This window comes from Mus musculus, chromosome 1 (genome assembly GCF_000001635.26).
Source record: "Mus musculus strain C57BL/6J chromosome 1, GRCm38.p6 C57BL/6J".
Taxonomy (NCBI): Eukaryota; Metazoa; Chordata; class Mammalia; order Rodentia; family Muridae; genus Mus; species Mus musculus.
In genome coordinates this window covers 87,013,699-87,031,424 of record NC_000067.6, presented here as the reverse complement: position 1 = coordinate 87,031,424, position 17,726 = coordinate 87,013,699, and the positions used below count along the sequence as shown (strand labels likewise).

The 17,726-nt window shown below is 45.9% G+C and overlaps 1 protein-coding gene across 10 annotated transcripts in view; it reads right to left on the bottom strand.

The window, feature by feature from the left end:
- The window catches only part of Dis3l2 (DIS3 like 3'-5' exoribonuclease 2), a 348,174-nt gene that overhangs the window by 18,673 nt on the left and 311,775 nt on the right, over positions 1 to 17,726 (bottom strand). For all 10 annotated transcript variants that reach the window (XM_006529300.4, XM_017319469.2, XM_030252483.1 and 7 more), the window contains one exon: positions 10,308 to 10,387. In XM_006529300.4, coding sequence (XP_006529363.1) covers positions 10,308 to 10,387 — 80 coding nt within the window. The remainder of the gene's footprint in view (positions 1 to 10,307; positions 10,388 to 17,726) is intronic.

Genomic DNA, 17,726 nt, shown 5'->3' with positions numbered 1-17,726 from the left:
TGATTAGCATACAGGCTGTTAACCTCTTATCTGAAATGCTGAGACCAAAAGTGCTTCAGATTTCATTTTCAGATTTGTGAATATTTGCATAGGCTCTGGAATACAAACATAAAATCTCAAATGCTCTAAAATCTAAAACTTGGAAGTTCATAAGGTATTTGGTTTAGAGTTCAGATGGGGAATTCTTAACCTCCACCATGAGAACCATCTAGAGTAAGTGAAGGAGACGGGCGCCTGGTGCTTTAGAAGAAACGGAGGCATCATGCTAAGATTAAGGATGCAGGGGAAGCAATCCATGCTTGCGAGGAGAGGCGTGCACCCGGTGTCTGCTGAGCATCCGCAGTGTGCTAGCTCTGCTGGAGGGACTGTTCAGAACTTCATCAGTGCTACAAACTCCTCAGCAGCCCCTGGCTGGGTCCCAGGTCTGCTCTAAGTACTGGGAACCAGAATCTACAGAAAATCTGCAAAGCCTCTTAATATGCACTCTCTACCTCACAGTCAAAAGCATTCACATTCCACTGAGTTGCACAGGCAGAGGCAAGACCCGCCTCTTGAAGTACTCAGCAGGGGACTGGTAGTTCTGAGACTGAGGGTTGTTAAAAATTGGGAGTCAAGTTTGATGACATCAGCACTGGAAAATTCACTGAGAAAGTCAGAGGGAGTGAAAAGGGCATTCTGTTTCATGAGCAGAACAGTGATGAATGGCATTCCTTACACAAAACATGGTGACCACCTGACTAGTCTGGTTATACTAAAGGATAGAGGACACATATTTAGCATAAAGTGGTGGGCAACCTGCTAGGCTCCAGGGAAGGAGGCACTTCATGATGGGATTTGGCGGGAGGGAGGAGGAGTGGGATGGGATGGGGTGGGATGGGGGAAATGAGGTGCAGTTGGGTGGTATAGGATGGGATGGGGTAGGAAAATGCATCTAATAGTTGAGTCAGTTTAGCTTAGTTGGCAGATGTAGAACACAAACATACAGAATCTCAGAGAGGGGAAGATGGTGCAGAACTAGGAGGTGTCCTCAAAGGCAGCTGTGGGAAACATGTCATGTCTGCATGAACAGGCACTTTGCTGTATGGTGCACCCAGGGTAGTCTTGGCTCAGAACTATAACCTTCTCTCACCTGGGATGAGAATTCTAACATTTGCCTCTCTCCCTATGGTTCTATGTCCCCACAAGGCCTAGTGTTCACAGTTACCACATAGAAGGTGGTGAGGTGACAACTGCTCTGATAGTCATCAGGGCAGAGACAAAGACACACAGGGCAAGGCTTCAGTAAAGTCAAGGGAAAACCCTGTGACTCTGCGGTCACTCACTGTAGGGAAAATGGCTGTGTAGAGTGTAGGAGACTCAGTAGAAAACATTTTCAGCTGGGCATGGCACAGCAGTCATGTAATCTTACTTGGAGACTAAGACAGGAGGATCCCAAGGTCAAGGATAACTAGGCCAGCTTGGGAAATTTAGAAAAGCTTTGTCTCAAAATAAGGAATTAAAAATAGCTAAGGATACAGCTCGTGGAGCACTTGCCTGCTATGTATGAACTTTTAGGTTCAATCTCCATACTGTAAAAACACCCACACACTTTTTACATAACATAAATATTTTGAACAATCCTCAGTTATTAAAACCTTAGTTTTGTCTAGCTGATGTCATTAAGAGGATATATACATTAACGGGCAAAGGTTATGACCTCTCCCAGTGAAAACTACAAGACAATTGTATTTCTCGAATTCTAAACAGCTCTAACGAAGCTAGGTCACACACCCAGGAGAAGGTGGTCACAGTGTCTTATGTGAAGAAATAAGGAACAAGAAGGACATAGATGGAGATGTCTCAGCTTTGGAGACAAAAGCCCCGGTCGGTGAGTGGAGCACTTCCCCCAAGGGAGGCATGACTACAGAATCAGAGAGCTCTAGACAGCCTTCAGGGACATGATGGTGATAGCACAGTCTCCACATTCAGGGCTAAGCCAGATCTGCCTCCTTGAGAACAGCCCCCACTCAATGTGGTGCCGTCCCAGCTAGTCAGCCTCTGGCTTCCTCACCTTGGATCCTGGCCCAACACTGCTTAAGGTGGGTCACTTGAGGATGCCCAGTGAGGTGGAGCTACAAGTCAATGGGATGATTTGCTGGTTGGCTTTGCAAAGTCATGTCTAAGTGGGGCATTTCCTTCCACTTAACTCAGCGGGCACAGCTGGAGTCAATCTGTGAGATCCCTTTTCAGTTGGGTACCCACCACAGGAAGGCCTATCCTCAGAATAGTTAACATGTCCTCTTCCTCTTAAATAAGCCAGGCAGCAGCTAAGTGATTTATAGCCATCAATAGCCTTTGTCTGTCATCAAGCATGGCAATTCCTTTAGGCTCTGGAGGCTTCCTGCCCAACCACCAAGAAAAAGCCACAATGCCTCAGAGTATATGGGAGCAGCAGTGACGACAGATTAGAAACACTTCCCTCTGGGGAGCACAGCCAAGAGCTGAGTGAGCCAAGCATGTTCTGGTTACCTGCCAAGTAGCTGCTGGAGGTGACGGCCATGGGCACCTTTCTCCAGGCTCAACCTGAAGTCCTGTGGCCTGCTTCCTGGAGGGCTAACCTGTGAGTGTCACAAGCCTCTGATGCCTGGGGTGGGTGATTAGAGCAGACACACTTGACACTCTCACTTTGTGAATGTGCCTAGTGTCTGGTCCAGCATACTGGTAGAGAGAGGCTGTGGCTCACTGTCTACTGGACAGCAATGTGTGGCCTATTCATTCAATGGGGTACAGGCCCAAAGATCACAGCTTCTCTAGGATTTCTTGAAGTCTTAGAGAGGAACAAGCCACCTTGGGTTTGAAGGCTACCGGATGACTATGTGCTTGTAGAGGTTGGTTCTGGAGCACCTCTGGGTTACAGATGTGTGTCTGTATAGGCGCCAGAGATGTGTGCCTGGCACAGGTACCCAGAGAAGGCAAAGGAAGCAACTTGGTCAGGCCAGGAAATTGAGAGAACAGTATAGCTGTGTATACCACTATAGATTCAGAGACAGTAAAGATGCTGATTACCATTAACCCCTTCCCCACGTGGTGAGAGCATGTCACCATGTGCTACAAAGCATTTTGGCAATGGATATCAGAGAAAGGAAGATATCATATGGGGCAGATGAGAGCACCATAGGGCATTGGAGGAAGGGCCTACTGGAGAAAGGAGCAAATGTCAAACATACTGGTGTGGTTTGTTAACAGTTCTCCTCTAGGGAGACCTTTGTAATCTTGGGGGTTGCATCCTCAGTATTCAATCACAGAACTCCAAAACATTAAATGTTCTGGGCTCTGGGGGCTTACAGATTTCTGAATCCATGCATAACTGCAGAATCACCAGTTTCTTTAGCATGTTCATTTGGTATATGCATTAAGAATTTCCTTACTATCTCTTGTAATGATTAAGTGGGGTCCAGAATTCAACTCTCCTGATTGGTTTCCCTGAGAGGTATGACACCACACAGGGAATGAGTGGAAAGGGCTGAAGAGTCATCCATAAAGTTAGGTCCCTAAAAGACACTTTTGATTAAAAAAAAAAGAAAAGAAAAGAAGAGAAAAGAAGAGAAAAGAAAAGAAAAGAAAAAAAGAACAGTTCATTGATGATTCTATCTGTGGCTATCCCAAATCTGGAGAACTCTGGTCACTGATTCTAGAAGCTCAATTCCTTAGTCATAATCTTAGAGCAAAGTGACAATCAACAGAATCAAAGCTTTAGGGATTCCCTGGCTGGCCAGAGACCAGGAACCAGAAAGTGGTGCTGTTAACTTCTATTCCTCCAGGAAAGAACTGCAGTGCCTTAGGCGTTGCTTTGTTCTCTAGTCATTACTGTCTGACTCTAGGCTGATATGTGCAATATATACAGTCAACAAAGGATTCATATCCTGAATAGGCAGAAAAACACAATGAGGAGAAAAACTGGAAAATCAGGCAGAAAGTTAGAAAAGGCCTGAACTCTTGCTACTTGCTAAATACAATTGTGTAGGATGAACAGTTTTACTCCTAGGTCTACACTGAAGCAGAATATATGCATGTGCACACAAAAGCATAAACAAATTTATCTGTAATAACTTGACCGCAGAAACAATCAGAACGCTGATTAGATTAATGCAGAATAGATGATCAGGTTTTGCTTTTGAGACAAGGGTTTGAGTAGCTCAAGATGGCTTCAATTTCATGATGTAGCCAAGGGTGACCTTAAACTCTTGATCCACTTCTTAAATGCTGGAACTACATTATACCCAGCTCTAAAAGCCTTTCATAGCTTGGTTGCCTACCAGAACATGATGATAAGACCCTATTGCTTACCCACACATGCCCATCACAGGACATGGAGAAATCAAGTTGGTACTAAGAAGCTTCCTCCCTGCTGTTTAACCTTCACCATACTCAAAGATACTCTGCAGGCTGCTGTGGGGAAAATCTTCAATAATATTCAATAGTCCTCAATAGTGTGGATATCAGAGAAAGGAAGCTGTGAGCCCCGTGAGCTGCAGTAGTGACCAGGGTGGTAAGCTATGCCCATGGTGCAGTAGTGCCACAAATGTTATGAGGTAGCCAGTCACTTACTGGCTGAACTTAAGCCCATTCCACCGGAGGCAGCACATATCTGGTTCTGTAAATTTGGCCAATGTTATTATTTTGCTAAAAGGACACAGCCTAACTGCCCTCTAAATCTGTGCCTTTGTATCCGTAAGTTAGTACAGCTCTTAGAGCTCATCGGGAAACTTCTTGTGTGCAGTGGACGGTGATCGCTGGAGTGCCCAGCCACAAGTGGGGCATACATATCAAGCCCACCTCTAAAGCTCAGGTACTATCTTAGAGAGAGTTGGAGGTCAGGGAACCCAGAATTCAAGGGGTGAAGCAGGATCTTGGGCATGACAGGGACATGCACGCACGGTCTCACAGCAGCCATCTCACCTGCATAAGACCTGCACAAGATCAAGCCTAGGCAGTACTCTGTCATGGACTGGGGCAGAGTTTATGAGCCTTCACCCTTAGCTGAGGACCTATGAACAGTTGAGAGCTTCTGGGATAGAAATGAAATCAGTTGTATTTAGGGGTGTAGCTCTTGGTAAGTCAATTTGCACCCAGAAGTATATGGACAGAACAAATTAGAGTCAATACATTATGAAAGAGGAGGAGGAGGAGGAGGAAGGAAGGGAATGAGGAGGAGGGGGAAGAGGAGGTGGAGGGGGAGGGGGGGAGGGGGGAGAAAACAATGATGACAAGAAGATGGGGGAAGTAGGGAGGTGGGGAAGTTAGAAAGAGGAACTGGGGGTGAATATGATCAAAATATAGTATATGAAATTCTCAATGAACTGATATAAGTATTTTCTTAAAAATTTCCTGTAGTTTCTCAAAATATTTTATTTTATCGCTCTGTTAGAGACCCAACTTGGGGCCTTGTGCATGCCAGGCAAGTGCTCTATCACTGTCCTATATCTTCAGCTTTTCAAAGGAAAATTCTGTAGCAATGAAAACAAAGGGACACAATCATATACAACAATGGATTCTCCCAAATGTAACACTCAGAGAAAAACTAAGACTTGTGGAATGGTTCCATTTTTTTGGAGATGTGAAGAAGGTTCTGAATGGGGGATGGATGGAGTATGTGTGTGTTTAGGGGGCTCTAATAGTCTATTTCCTGACCTGAGTGTGTTTGGGTTCATTTTCTTTTTCTTTTTTTCTTTTTGAAAGAGTATCTCGGGCTGGTGAGATGGCTCAGTGGGTAAGAGCACCCGACTGCTCTTCCGAAGGTCCGGAGTTCAAATCCCAGCAACCACATGGTGGCTCACAACCATCAGTAACAAGATCTGACGCCCTCTTCTGGAGTGTCTGAAGACAGCTACAGTGTACTTACATATAATAAATAAATAAATTAAAAAAAAAAAAAAAGAAAGAGTATCTCCTGAAGTCTAGGCTGGTCTCAAACTCAATATGTAGCTAAGGATGACCCTAACTTTTGATCCTCCTGCTTCTACCTCCTAAGTGCTATTCTACAGGCTTATGGGATCCACTCAGCTAAGTTCATTTTCTAATACTGCTGTGGGTGGGGGGTTGACTGAAAATGGCCCCCATAAACATGTTTGCATGTTTAGTCCCCAGCTGATGAACTGTTTGGTAAGATCAGGAGGTGTGGCTTTGTGAGTTAGGTCAGCATGTCTCTGAGGATGGACTTTGAGATCTCAAAAGCCCACACCAGGTCCAGAATCAATCAATCAATCAATATTAATCTCTCTCTCTGTTTTTCTTTTTCTCTGTCTCTCTGTCTCTGTCTCTCTCTCTCTCCTCCCCCATCTCTCGCTGCCTGCTGCCCATGGATCAAGATGTAGCTCTCAGCCACTGCTTCTGTGCCATGCCTGCCTGCATGCTGCCATGTTCCCTGACATGATGATAATGGACTAGCCCTCTGAAACTAATTAAGTCCCCAGTAACATGCTCTTTTGTAAGAGTTGCCTTAGTCATGGTGTCTCTGCACAGCAATAGAACAATGACTTGGAGACCATGGCCTTGAACTATACACACTTAGGGTCTGTAGCTTTTCTCTCTGCACATAATGGTTTCAAAGTAAGTTTTACAAAGTGAGTTTACTGTATACATTTTTTTCTAGTGTACGCCACAGAAGAAAACAGTATAATGCCTGTGTCATTCTGCATGCTGGAACATGTACATGCATGTACCAAAGGGTCTGTGGTTAGCACACAATCAGCTCATTTTTCTGGCTTTCATGTTTGCTTGCTTTAAACAGTTCTGGCCTGAGAAGGGAAACAGTGTCTGAACAGCCAAGTACAAGCTTGTCAGTATGGGAAACCTCTGGTAAGAAACTTCATTGAGAAATGATGCTGAGTTAGCCCCCCTAATAAATATCTTGGACATACAGATTACATGTATATAGACAGCGACTATGAAGGTGCCGCACACAATACATAAAGGTACTATAAACCCTGATGGGGCAGCAGCAACCCTAGTCCTGCTGACTTCCCTGTCCCAGATTCCTAGGCAACTTGGCATCAGATCTCTGTAGACCCACAGGCTGGGCCCAAGTCTGCTATGCACCTCATAGAGGAAGCAGCACCCTGGAAGAAGCTTGTCTGCTTCTTAAATACAACCTTGGGAAGGGCATCTCTCAGATCACAGGTTCTTCTTTCTGTGAAGTAAGAACATGTATGGTTTCTTACCTTCTGTTAGGGGAACCAAGTGGAATCAAACACTGTATTTTAGCACCCAGCATACTCTGGTTGCTGCTGTTGGTGTCTCATGCTAGGTAACAGGAACAGGACGAGCCAAGGCTACCCCTCTGTGTGGTAGACAGTGGGGAGACATCATCTCAGAGCTCAGTCTTGGAAGCAGGAGTGTTGGTGTCATGGAGATACCAAACCCCACCTGCTGTGAGGGTCACAGAAGCCCACCCCTGCACTGTGAGTGGCTGACTCCACATGTATGCTCCAGCTCCAACTGTTCCCATGAGGTCACTTTTGGCACTTCTATGGCTCTGCTGCCTCCAGCTCTGCAAGCCCTTCCTATCTCTGAGTTGATTCAGCTTCTCTTTCTCCAAACCTGGGGCTTTACAAGGAACAAGAAAATCATTCTTTGTTTTGACCTGGTAGCGTCTGTATTTGCGGGAGGCCTAGAGGTGCTCACCCTCTGTCAGGAGTGGCTCTTAGGTAACACTGCAGTTAGTCTGCAGAACTGGCAATAGCTCTAAGCACAGACAGAAAGTGCCATTTCAAAAGTGCTGGCAAGTGCTGATGTTGGTTTGAAGTTGTCAGGGGCTGCTGGGAAATATTTCATCAGCTTGCTCAGGGGGAAGGAAGAGGAGAAGAATCAAGTAGACAGAGGGATGAATTAATTAAACATGGGACTTGGTCCAGAATCCCTTGCTCCCCCCGCCTAGGCTGGTACACAGGGAAAGGTACACTTCGATCCCCTGCCATAGTCCCAGACGTGGCTGCTCAGTTCTGATGCTGCAGCTGTCTTGGAGCCCTCTTCCTATTGAATGTCTTGAGTCATCTAGCATTACCCCATGTGTGTAGAGCCCAGACACAGGCCAGGCCCTAAAGAAGGGGAGTTGGCTCCAAAGGGCATTGGCACTGAGGCTTCCCATAGACTGGCTGAAATGACTTAAAAGTAAGTGCAGCCTGGGAGTCCCTACCCAGATGCTCCATTCCTTCCCAGTGGTCAGGCTTGTACAGAGAGAGGCCTATGGCTGCCCTGCCAGTCTCCTGATAAGTACTGGACAGAGAGGCCGCTAAGTGGTATGTGGGCATGGATAGGGTCTGTGGACAAACAGTTGTTCCAATAACTCAAATATACCAGGATGACCTGGGAAGATGGCTTTGTATCACTGGGAAGCTCTGGAAGGTACCGTGTGCAGACCTGTGAGGCTGGCTGGTGGCTGAAAGGCAAGAGGGTTCTGCAGAGGACTAACAGTAAACAGAGCATCCTGACAAGCAGTTGGAGGCTAAGAGTGAGGGCCGAGGCATGGAGAACAGTGTGGAGCAAGGGAAGGGAAGCAGAACGGTATGCTGTACTGTTTATGGGTTATGTGCTTAGTCTCTAAGAAAGCTTGCCCAGCCACTCAGGAATCTGTTCAGTTCTCCCATCTTGCCTTTGGCTTCAGAGAATCCCAGATTGACTTTGCTGATGACCTGAGCTTAATAAGAAACCAAGATGGTATTTTTGACACAATGGCTTTAGAAGCACTGGGATGCCTTCTAGATGTAGCCCCATACAAGATGGGAGATAGAGGCATTGAGGATGACTGGATGGCCTTCTCCATGGTTCATGAAGTGGGAATTAGTGTTGTCCAATAATAAGTACATCATCTGCCTAAAGATACAGACATTGCAATGATACCCAGAAGGCAACCTGCATGTGGATGTGGTCACAAGGGTAACACTGACCTATCTTCTACTCACATCTGAGCAGTGAGTTCTTCTGGGAGGTCATGGCTGGCTATGCTGGCAGGTGCCTATTCCTTCAGCTGGGTGAGATTACATAGTTTAGATAGTTATATGATGATACCAGAACACACTGTTCTCAAGTCTAGGCTGGGTCTACTGGTTATTGAGGATGGTTTCCCAGAGTGGTAACAACTGTCTTCCACCTAGTCTTCCTCCACTGTAGACATGTTAAAGTTGACTGTGTATGTAAATTACTTAGAGTGAGCTGGCAGAGTTCCCTAGGCCTTAGCTTCTGCAGTGCATAGTAATGAAAGCACTCTTCAGGCTGTGATGAGGGTTAAGTAGGAATGGCACACACTGGTTCCCATGAGTCTAATGCAGAGCAGGTGCCCAAATGTGAGCTGCTGCCACCATCACCATCATCACCACCACCATCACCCCACCACCACCATCACCACTACTACCACCACCAGCACCAGCATTATCAAGGCATATTTCTTCTGCCTCACTCACCACCACTGTCCCTGTCTCACACCACACCACAACACACACTCAGAGAATCAGTCTTTGAAGGAGAGAAAAGGTACTTTAAAATTATGCTGGGGCCATTTTCTAACAGGGCTACACTACTTTGCATCTGTGTCCACCTCCCAACTACACAGCCACAGGATCACTACAGAAGTAGTAAGTGGGGAGTCGGTGGCTACAGAACCACAACCAAGGCCAAAGTCACAGCTGACTCAGATAAGCAGGCAAGGGGCGAGTACTGGGGAGGGGTGGGGAGGAGGGTGGGGCCTGAAAAGGAGGGCTGGTTTCCTAACACACTTCTTACTCTTAACCAACTCTTTTACACCTGCTTTATTTCCATGCATGCGTGTATGATTGTATATGTATGGTGTGACACACACACATTTATGTGCAAATGTTCATGAGTGTGTGCCATGAAGAAATATGGAATCAGAGGATAACTTCAATGTGGTTCTCACCTTCCACAGTGTTTGGCACAGGGGCTTTCTGTATACCAGGCTATCTGACCTTCAAGGACTCTCTTCTCTCTTTCTCACATTTCACCGTAGGAATACTGGGGTTACAGACTTGTGCTATTGAACCTGGCTTTATGTGGGTTCTGGGGGTTAAAACTCAGGTCCTTACACTTTCACAGTACGTGCTTTGAGCCATTGCTCTAGCCCTCTATACAAGTTCCTTTCTATTATATTTAAGGTCAAAAGAGACTTTTGGGGTGGATATTTTGTATGTGTGTGCCAGACATTTTCTCACATGTAGCAAAAATGTTGAGCACCCCTGTAAGGGAAGCCCGAGTCAGAAAGCCTGCCCCAGCTGCTCAGCAAGTAGGCGATGCTTTCCCCTGAGTGAGTGGCTTACTTGTTGCTGTCTCGGTACTCATAGATGTGACATCCTTGAGGCAGTCCAGTCTCATGGTCCAGAGTAAAAGCAAGCTTCAGCTAAACAAAGAGAAAAGAAAAACCAGTGAGTTTGGGCTCAACGGAGGGAGAATCAAACAAGTCAGCTCCCTGCAGTGGATGTGCTGTGGAAACGCCAACCTCTCACTGTGGCAGAGTCCTGTCACTGGAGCTCTGCCATCCACAGGTACTGCCACCAGGGGCATCTTATGCACTGGCCATGTAATTCGTACTCGGAAAGCACATTTATACCTGCCTCTGAGCTAGCAGAGGACACAGGAGCACTACAGCAGTGGGGTCACCTTTGTGGAGCCTGCTGTCTGTCACAAGAGCAAACCTCTATTGTAGGGAACAGCCAGGTATATGTAGAAGTTTGAACTGAAGAGGGTTCTTGGAATCTTTATGGGAGGCAAAATGTAACTTACCATGTTTCTAGAGAAGCAAATGAGCTGACCCAGGCAGAACAGGGCTGTGGGAAGGAGGGGTGATGAGCCCACAGGTGAGGGAACAGACAGTTGTCTTGGGCAGAAGTCACAGCATATACACAGGTCCTGAGCAGGAGCTGCAGGAACTGAAGGATGGCCAGAAGCTGGGTCCAATAGCTACAAGGATCACAGTGGGTGGTTCACTGTGGAAGGAAGGCCAGGCAAAATATGCATGGCACTCTTGGCTATATTGGACTCTGACCTTTGCTTTAACTACAAAGGAAGGATCGTGATCTGCTCTAAGAAAGGGGTGGATGATGTCACCACAGTTCAGTTTGGGAAGACCCTTTTAGCTGGCTACTGTGCTGTCTGAAGGAAGAGGAGAGAAATGGGAGCCTACACAGGGCTGTTCCTAAGGGAATGGGAGTGGAGACCAGAGGGCAGGTAGGCAGGATGAAGAGAAATGGACACTCGGGAGATCTAAGTGGCAGTGAGTTTTAGAAGTAGAATCAACAGCTGATGGATATGGTGACAAAGGAGAACCAAGGTTCAAGGTTTGATTTGAACAACCAGTTAGGTAAATATTACACTGTGGGGGAAAGAAGGGAGTTCAGAATTAGGTTAGGAGCACACTGACTTGGCGACCCTGTAAGTGAAGATGAAAAGACAACCTGCTGAGTCCTGGTTTCTTTTGGGACTCTGGCAAGGAGACCTCAGGTGAACACAGGGCTTCATAGGGCTCAGGCAGGTTTACTACCTGTCTTACTGGAGCCCAGGGCTCAGGGAGCTTGAGCATTTCCAATGTGGAGCCAATTACTATCTCCAAAAATTCCATGGACTTTTAACTCATTAGGGAAAATTTAGCTACATTAAGTACATGAAAGGGGGATACGTTATTATGATTTTTTCCCCTGTAGGGTTATTAACACAACTAATGATTTGCACCATTAGATACTGGACAATTTTTCTCTCCCTCAGAGCAAAGCACACTCTTGGGAATGGTCTGTCCTCTTACTGACCCAGATGAACACTCAAACTAGAAACAAATGCTTCTTTACCACAACAAAGCCAGGAACTTCACTGGAGTCAAAGGCTTTTCTTACAGATTATACCTTGGCTCTAAGCAGGCCTCTATTTCAGTTAAATTAAAAAGAATTTAGTTCAGCTACTATGGAAATCAGTGTGGAGGCTTCTCCAAAAAGAAGAAAGAAAGAGAGGGAGGGAGGGAGGGAGGGAGGGAGGGAGGGAGGGAGGGAGAGAGAGAGAGAGAGAGAGAGAGAGAGAGAGAGAGAGAGAGAGAGAGAGAGAGAGAAAATAGCACTATCCTATGATCCAGTTCTACCACCTCTGGACATCTGTCTGAAGGGAGTACAAAGTCAGCACAACACAGACATCGATCTGTACCAAAGCAGTTTTCATGGCACTTCTACAGAACCAGTCTAGATCCCATCAAGGGAAGAAGGGATACAGAAAATGTGGTACATACGCACAGTGGAGTTTTATTCAGCAATAAAAAGGAATGAGAGCTGGGGAGAATGCCAAGTGGTTAAAACACTTTTTGCATAAGTATGAGGACCAGAGGTGGCTCCCCAGAACTCACACACATGCCGAGAATTCCTATCCCAGAGAGGAAAGAGGGGATCTCTAGTGCAAGCCGGCTTGAAAGACTCGCCATACTAGTGAGCCCTGGACGTGATGGGAGACTGTGCCTCAGAGAGAAACGTGGAAAAGCAGCTGAGGGTGACTGCCAAGCCTCTGCATGCACACACCCACCAAACATGCACCACACATGTATAAGCACAGGAAAATGAAATAAGAAACAAGAATTAAAAAATTGTCATTTGAAAATTTGACATTTGTTATGTGAAATAAGTTGGACCTAGACTGACAAATATATTCTGTCTCATGCATGGAATCTAGATGAAAAAGAGAGAGGAGAGGAGAGGAACTATTTTGGAAGGGCCAGGGGAGTGGGAACAAGACACAGTGATGGGCATGACCATCGAAGTATAAGTACACGTGTATAGAAAGGGCAACGCAAATCCATTATTTGGTATAATTAGTACATAAGTAGATAGGTGTGGTTGTACATGTGTTTGGTTCTAGCATTTAGGATGCTGAGGCAGAAGGTTTAAAGTTCAGGGCCATCCTGGGCTACCTCCTGAGATTCTGTGTCAAAAGGAAACATCCCCAAACAAAGCAAAAAAAAAAAAAAAAAAAAAACAAAACAAAACAAAAAAAAAAACCCACTGTATAGCAGATCAATTACAACAACATTTAATCACAACTATGACCTTTTGCCTCACTTCTTTCTTTCTAGCTGAGGCAGTGTATTGATTTTGTCCACTAAAAACAAATGAACAAACAGAAAAACCTACACTCTTAGAAAATTTTGCATCTTCTGCCTCAATATTTTAAGCTATGGATTTGTGGCTTAGAGAAAGGTTTCACTGCCAAACAGTTTGCCTCAGTATCACTACTGCATTGGTAATAAGACCAGCATTGGTAGCAAAAGTCAGGAAGCATGACAGGTCCCACTGCAGTCCATGTGGGAGAGCAGGTAGCCATGGTGGGGTGGGCAGATAAAGCAGCTCATACATTTGATCGCATGCTAAGGAAACCACAAAAAAATAGATCAACAAAAGGTTGGGAGAGAGCGGGTGGTGGTGGCGCATGCCTTTAATCCCAGCACTCAGGAGGCAGAGGCAGGCGGATTTCTGAGTTCAAGGCCAGCCTGGTCTACAAAGTGAGTTCCAGGACAGTCAGGGCTATACATAGAAACCCTGTCTCGAAAAACAAAAACCAAACCAAACCAAACCAAAACAAAAAGGTTGGGAGAGACGGTGTGTGTGTGTGTGTGTGTGTGTGTGTGTGTGTGTGTGTGTGTGTGTGTGAGAGAGAGAGAGAGAGAGAGAGAGAGAGAGAGAGAGAGAGAGAGAGAGAGAGAGAAACAGCCCAGTGGGAGGATTCTCCACTTTATTGGCATTTTCTAGATTCTTCGAGACAAGGTAGCTCTACTTTGATTTTGAGTAAAGACTAGCATGCCCCCACTCTTGTGTTACATTTTTCTTGTTTTGCAGAGTTTTTGGCTCCTGGGTTCAGTAGAGTTGGTCTTTGCTGAATGTCTCACTCTATCCTACTGGTCGCTGTACCGAGATTCAGTTTCTCAACCACTCCCAAATGCTTTCCTCCTCTGTATCGTGGAGGGGGGGGGGGGGAGAGGAACATGGGGGGGGGGGAGGAATGAGATCAAGGAGGACGATATCAGGCTGCTTCAGGGAGGCAGGAGGGCTGAGCTAATGCAGCAAGCTGCATGTAAGAGTATGAGGAATTCACATGGTAAAAAGAAAGAAAAAGAAAGAAAGAAAGAAAGAAAGAAAGAAAGAAAAAAGAAAGAAAGAAAGAAAGAAGAAAAGAGAAGAGAAGAGAAGAGAAAAAAAGAAAAGAAAAGAAAAGAAAAGAAAAGGAAAGCACAGCAGGTGTCAGAGGACAAGACACCTGGTGGTCAGCGAGAGATGGGCTAAACTGAAGGCAAGCCTGCAGGAGAAGGGCTTTGGGCAAGGCCATCATGGCAGACTAAAAAGATTAGGCCTGGGTCTCAGGCAGGGTTGTGGAGATGGGGGCATCTAGAGACAGCTTAGAGAGAAGACACATCAAACCCTGTAATGGGGACTCTAGAATCTGCCTCCTAGCCCCAAAAGTAAAAAAAGGAGGGATGAAACAGGCACTGTGGTCCTCAGTCAGGAAAACACTGGTAAGTGTGATCTTGAGGGGGAGGGCTTCAAGGTCAGAAAACTATAGAAACAGCAATTTAACAACAAGACAAGTCCGATTGGTGGAGAGAGGGACAGAGGGGCACTCAGTTATTGAATATTTATTTATTTAAATACTTTTATTATCAAACACACACCAAGTGAAGAAGGCTTTCCTTTATCCTGATGACCACTTGAATTAGGTGTTATAATTTCCATTTAATGGATGCAGAGCTTGGGGCTGATAAAGATTAAGAATTTAACTGAGTTCAGTAATGAACACCCACAGTTTTTGTACTCAAGATTCTGAGACAGAAGGGTTAGAGTTTTTAGGACAACCTAGGCTACATATTGAGATCCTGTTGAGAGGTGTGTGTGTGTCTGTATGCCTTTGGAGATAGCTCAGTTGAGAGAGGTTAAGGAGATAGCTTAGTCGGTAAAGTACTTGCCATTCAAGCAAAAAGACCTGAATTTGATTCCCCAAATTCATGTTTTTAAAAGCTAGGTATGATGTGCATCTGTGAGCATGCCTGTAATAGTGTTGGGGAGGCAGAGATAAGCAGATCCTGGGACTCAGTAGCCAGCCAGTCTAGCTTTCTTAAACCCAGAACAGTGAGAGACAATAACAACGAGAAGCAGTGGACAACACCTGAGGAACTACCCCTGAGGTTGTTTGGCTTCCACATACAAGAACATCTCTATACGTACACATATACCCACATATACACAAACACACATGTGTACACACACACACACACACACAAACAAACTCATACAAACAAATCCTTAAGGAATTTGTCCACAGCACAATAGAACTAGAGTTTTAACTCAAACTCACTCTCTTTGTCCATTGCTAAGAACATTATGGAACTTTGCTGGTCTGGATATGCAGGGGAATGGAGGTGTCACAGTTTCTCTGCTTCAGATGGTGGGACAGATGGTGAGGCCACTCCTGCAGGTGATGCGGGATGGTAAGCTTGGGCGGTGAGTTTGGGTCCTATTTGGAGCTGTTGGTTTCTTTGTTTTTGGTGGGGATGGCCAGAAGGCTGCTGTATGTGTGGTCCAAGTGAATGTGCAGGCTTCAACTGGCAAGATGAGAGCTAGCTGCAGTGGGTGAGATCGTCTTGAGAGAGTGCATGGGAGGAAGAAGATCCTAGTGGAGTCCAAAGAACACCTCCATGAGAGATCTGGGAGCAGAGACCAAGAAGGGTGGCTGTGGGTCTTGATTTATGTCTTGAAGAAGCTAAGGGGGAATTCTTAAGGAAGGAAGAGCCAAGTCAGTTTGTTATACCCTCCTAAAATGCCACATAGGAGAGGAGTGTGTGTCCCAAACAGGGACCCCACTGGATCTGGCAGAAAGGGCTGGAGGGAAGTAGTAGTGGGAGCTGAGGTGGGTAGGAGACAGATTGGAAAGTGAGAAGCAAGGAAACAGAGGTCAAAGTGGCTTTAGATGGCTGTAGGGAGGAGACAGCAGAGACTACAGTGGGACAGCACAGTGAGTAAGGGAGTGAAAGGTGTACATATAAGTAGTGACATTTTAAAGCAGAATTGACTATAGTAGGAGAGGGAGCCCAAGAGATGGAGTAAACAGTGTTGCTTCTGAGATGGCCAGGGACTGGAATCCAACACACAATGGAAGACCTTCTCTAGAGATGGGAGGGGTGAGCAGGGACAGAGCCAGGTCTGTAGGCCAGGTAAGGAGGGTTTAGAACTTTCTAGCATGGCTTCTGTCCTCCTGAGAACTAGAAAGTCAAATTATCTGCAAAGAATGGAGAGTTTGAGAGATTAGAAATTTGAGGAAAGGATGAAGGTTGCAGTCAAATCTTTGGAGGACAAGACGAAGACCTAGATGGGGCCACGCAGGAGGACCACCAAAGAGCACTCAGTAGCTAGGATTAGTGAACAACCCTCTGCAGCCTTGACAGTAGTATGAAGAAGAAAGCCAAGCTGGTCCAAAGCTGGATCTTTCCAGAAAGGTTTGAGGGATGAATAATGGGCAAGGGAGGGCAATACGATATGACAACAGATGGATACAGACGGGCCAGGGAACTAAGTACTGACAGACATGAGAGAGAAATGCAGCCCAACTGAGAGAAAGCAGAGGGTCTGAGTGACAGACGTTCTGTAGGAAACTAATATTTATGAAGTACATCTGCTCTAAACATTCTTCATATGATCTTATTAGATTCTCACACTACACTGTGTTTGAGAGATTTGGTATGTATTAGGCCCATAAGGGCCAGTCAGAAGAAGCAGTCTTCTTTGTAAAGCTGTACTGGCTTCCTAGGTATTTATGGACTCTAGAGAGGTGGGAGGAACTGTGTCCAGACATTAGACTGTGTGTGACCTTAGGATGGACAGGTAATTAAAATATTCAAAGAAAAGCCAAGGAGTGGAGAGGTAGGGATGGGACAAGGTGGGTACCATTCTCTTAAGTTCTAAAATCTACCTAGGACAGTGATGTGTTTCTCAGAGAAGTCAAGCCATCAGGCATGTCTACAGGCATGGAGGTGCCTACAAGTACAAAGTTCAGTATGAATGAATAAACATACTTATCCCTGTAAGCAGAAACAGAGGCAGCACTGGAAGGCATGTCCTTCTTTCTAATGATGTGCCATCCAGGGGCTGCAGGGAAAAGCAGACCCAATCTCTAGAGAAAGATTGGACCTGACAGTGCTAAGGGAGGCCTATCCTTTTAGTTGCTGAACAGATATCCATGCTGGCAGTGTCCAGCTCATGAAGGGATGTGTGACTCAACTGAGGCCCACAAGCTAGGGGAGTGTGTACAATGAGTATAGAGGCTAGTGCAGCTGTACCAGTACCTCCAGCCAGAAAGCAAGCAGAAGAATTCCCAAGAGAAGCAGAACAAAAGACCTACAGCAGAGGACATCCAGGCAGAGACAGTCAACAAAGACCAGCTCTACTGAAACTAGGGGTCCAAATCCCCGGGAAGCAAGAAAGAGCTCCTATCTTGTCAGCACCCTGAAGAGCAACAGTATTTCCTAGATACTTCCTATACCATAAGCCTTGCCAGAACAGAGCCTTCCTTGCTGCCCTCTCTGCCAGCCTGGGGCACATACGAAGCTCTGTAGGCCCCCCTCAGTGGGAAGTCAGCCAGCAGGAATGGAAGCCACTCTGGTGGCAGCTGCTACATGGAACAGAAGCACTGACTGCTAGTGGGTCCTCTCAAAGGGATTGGCTTCT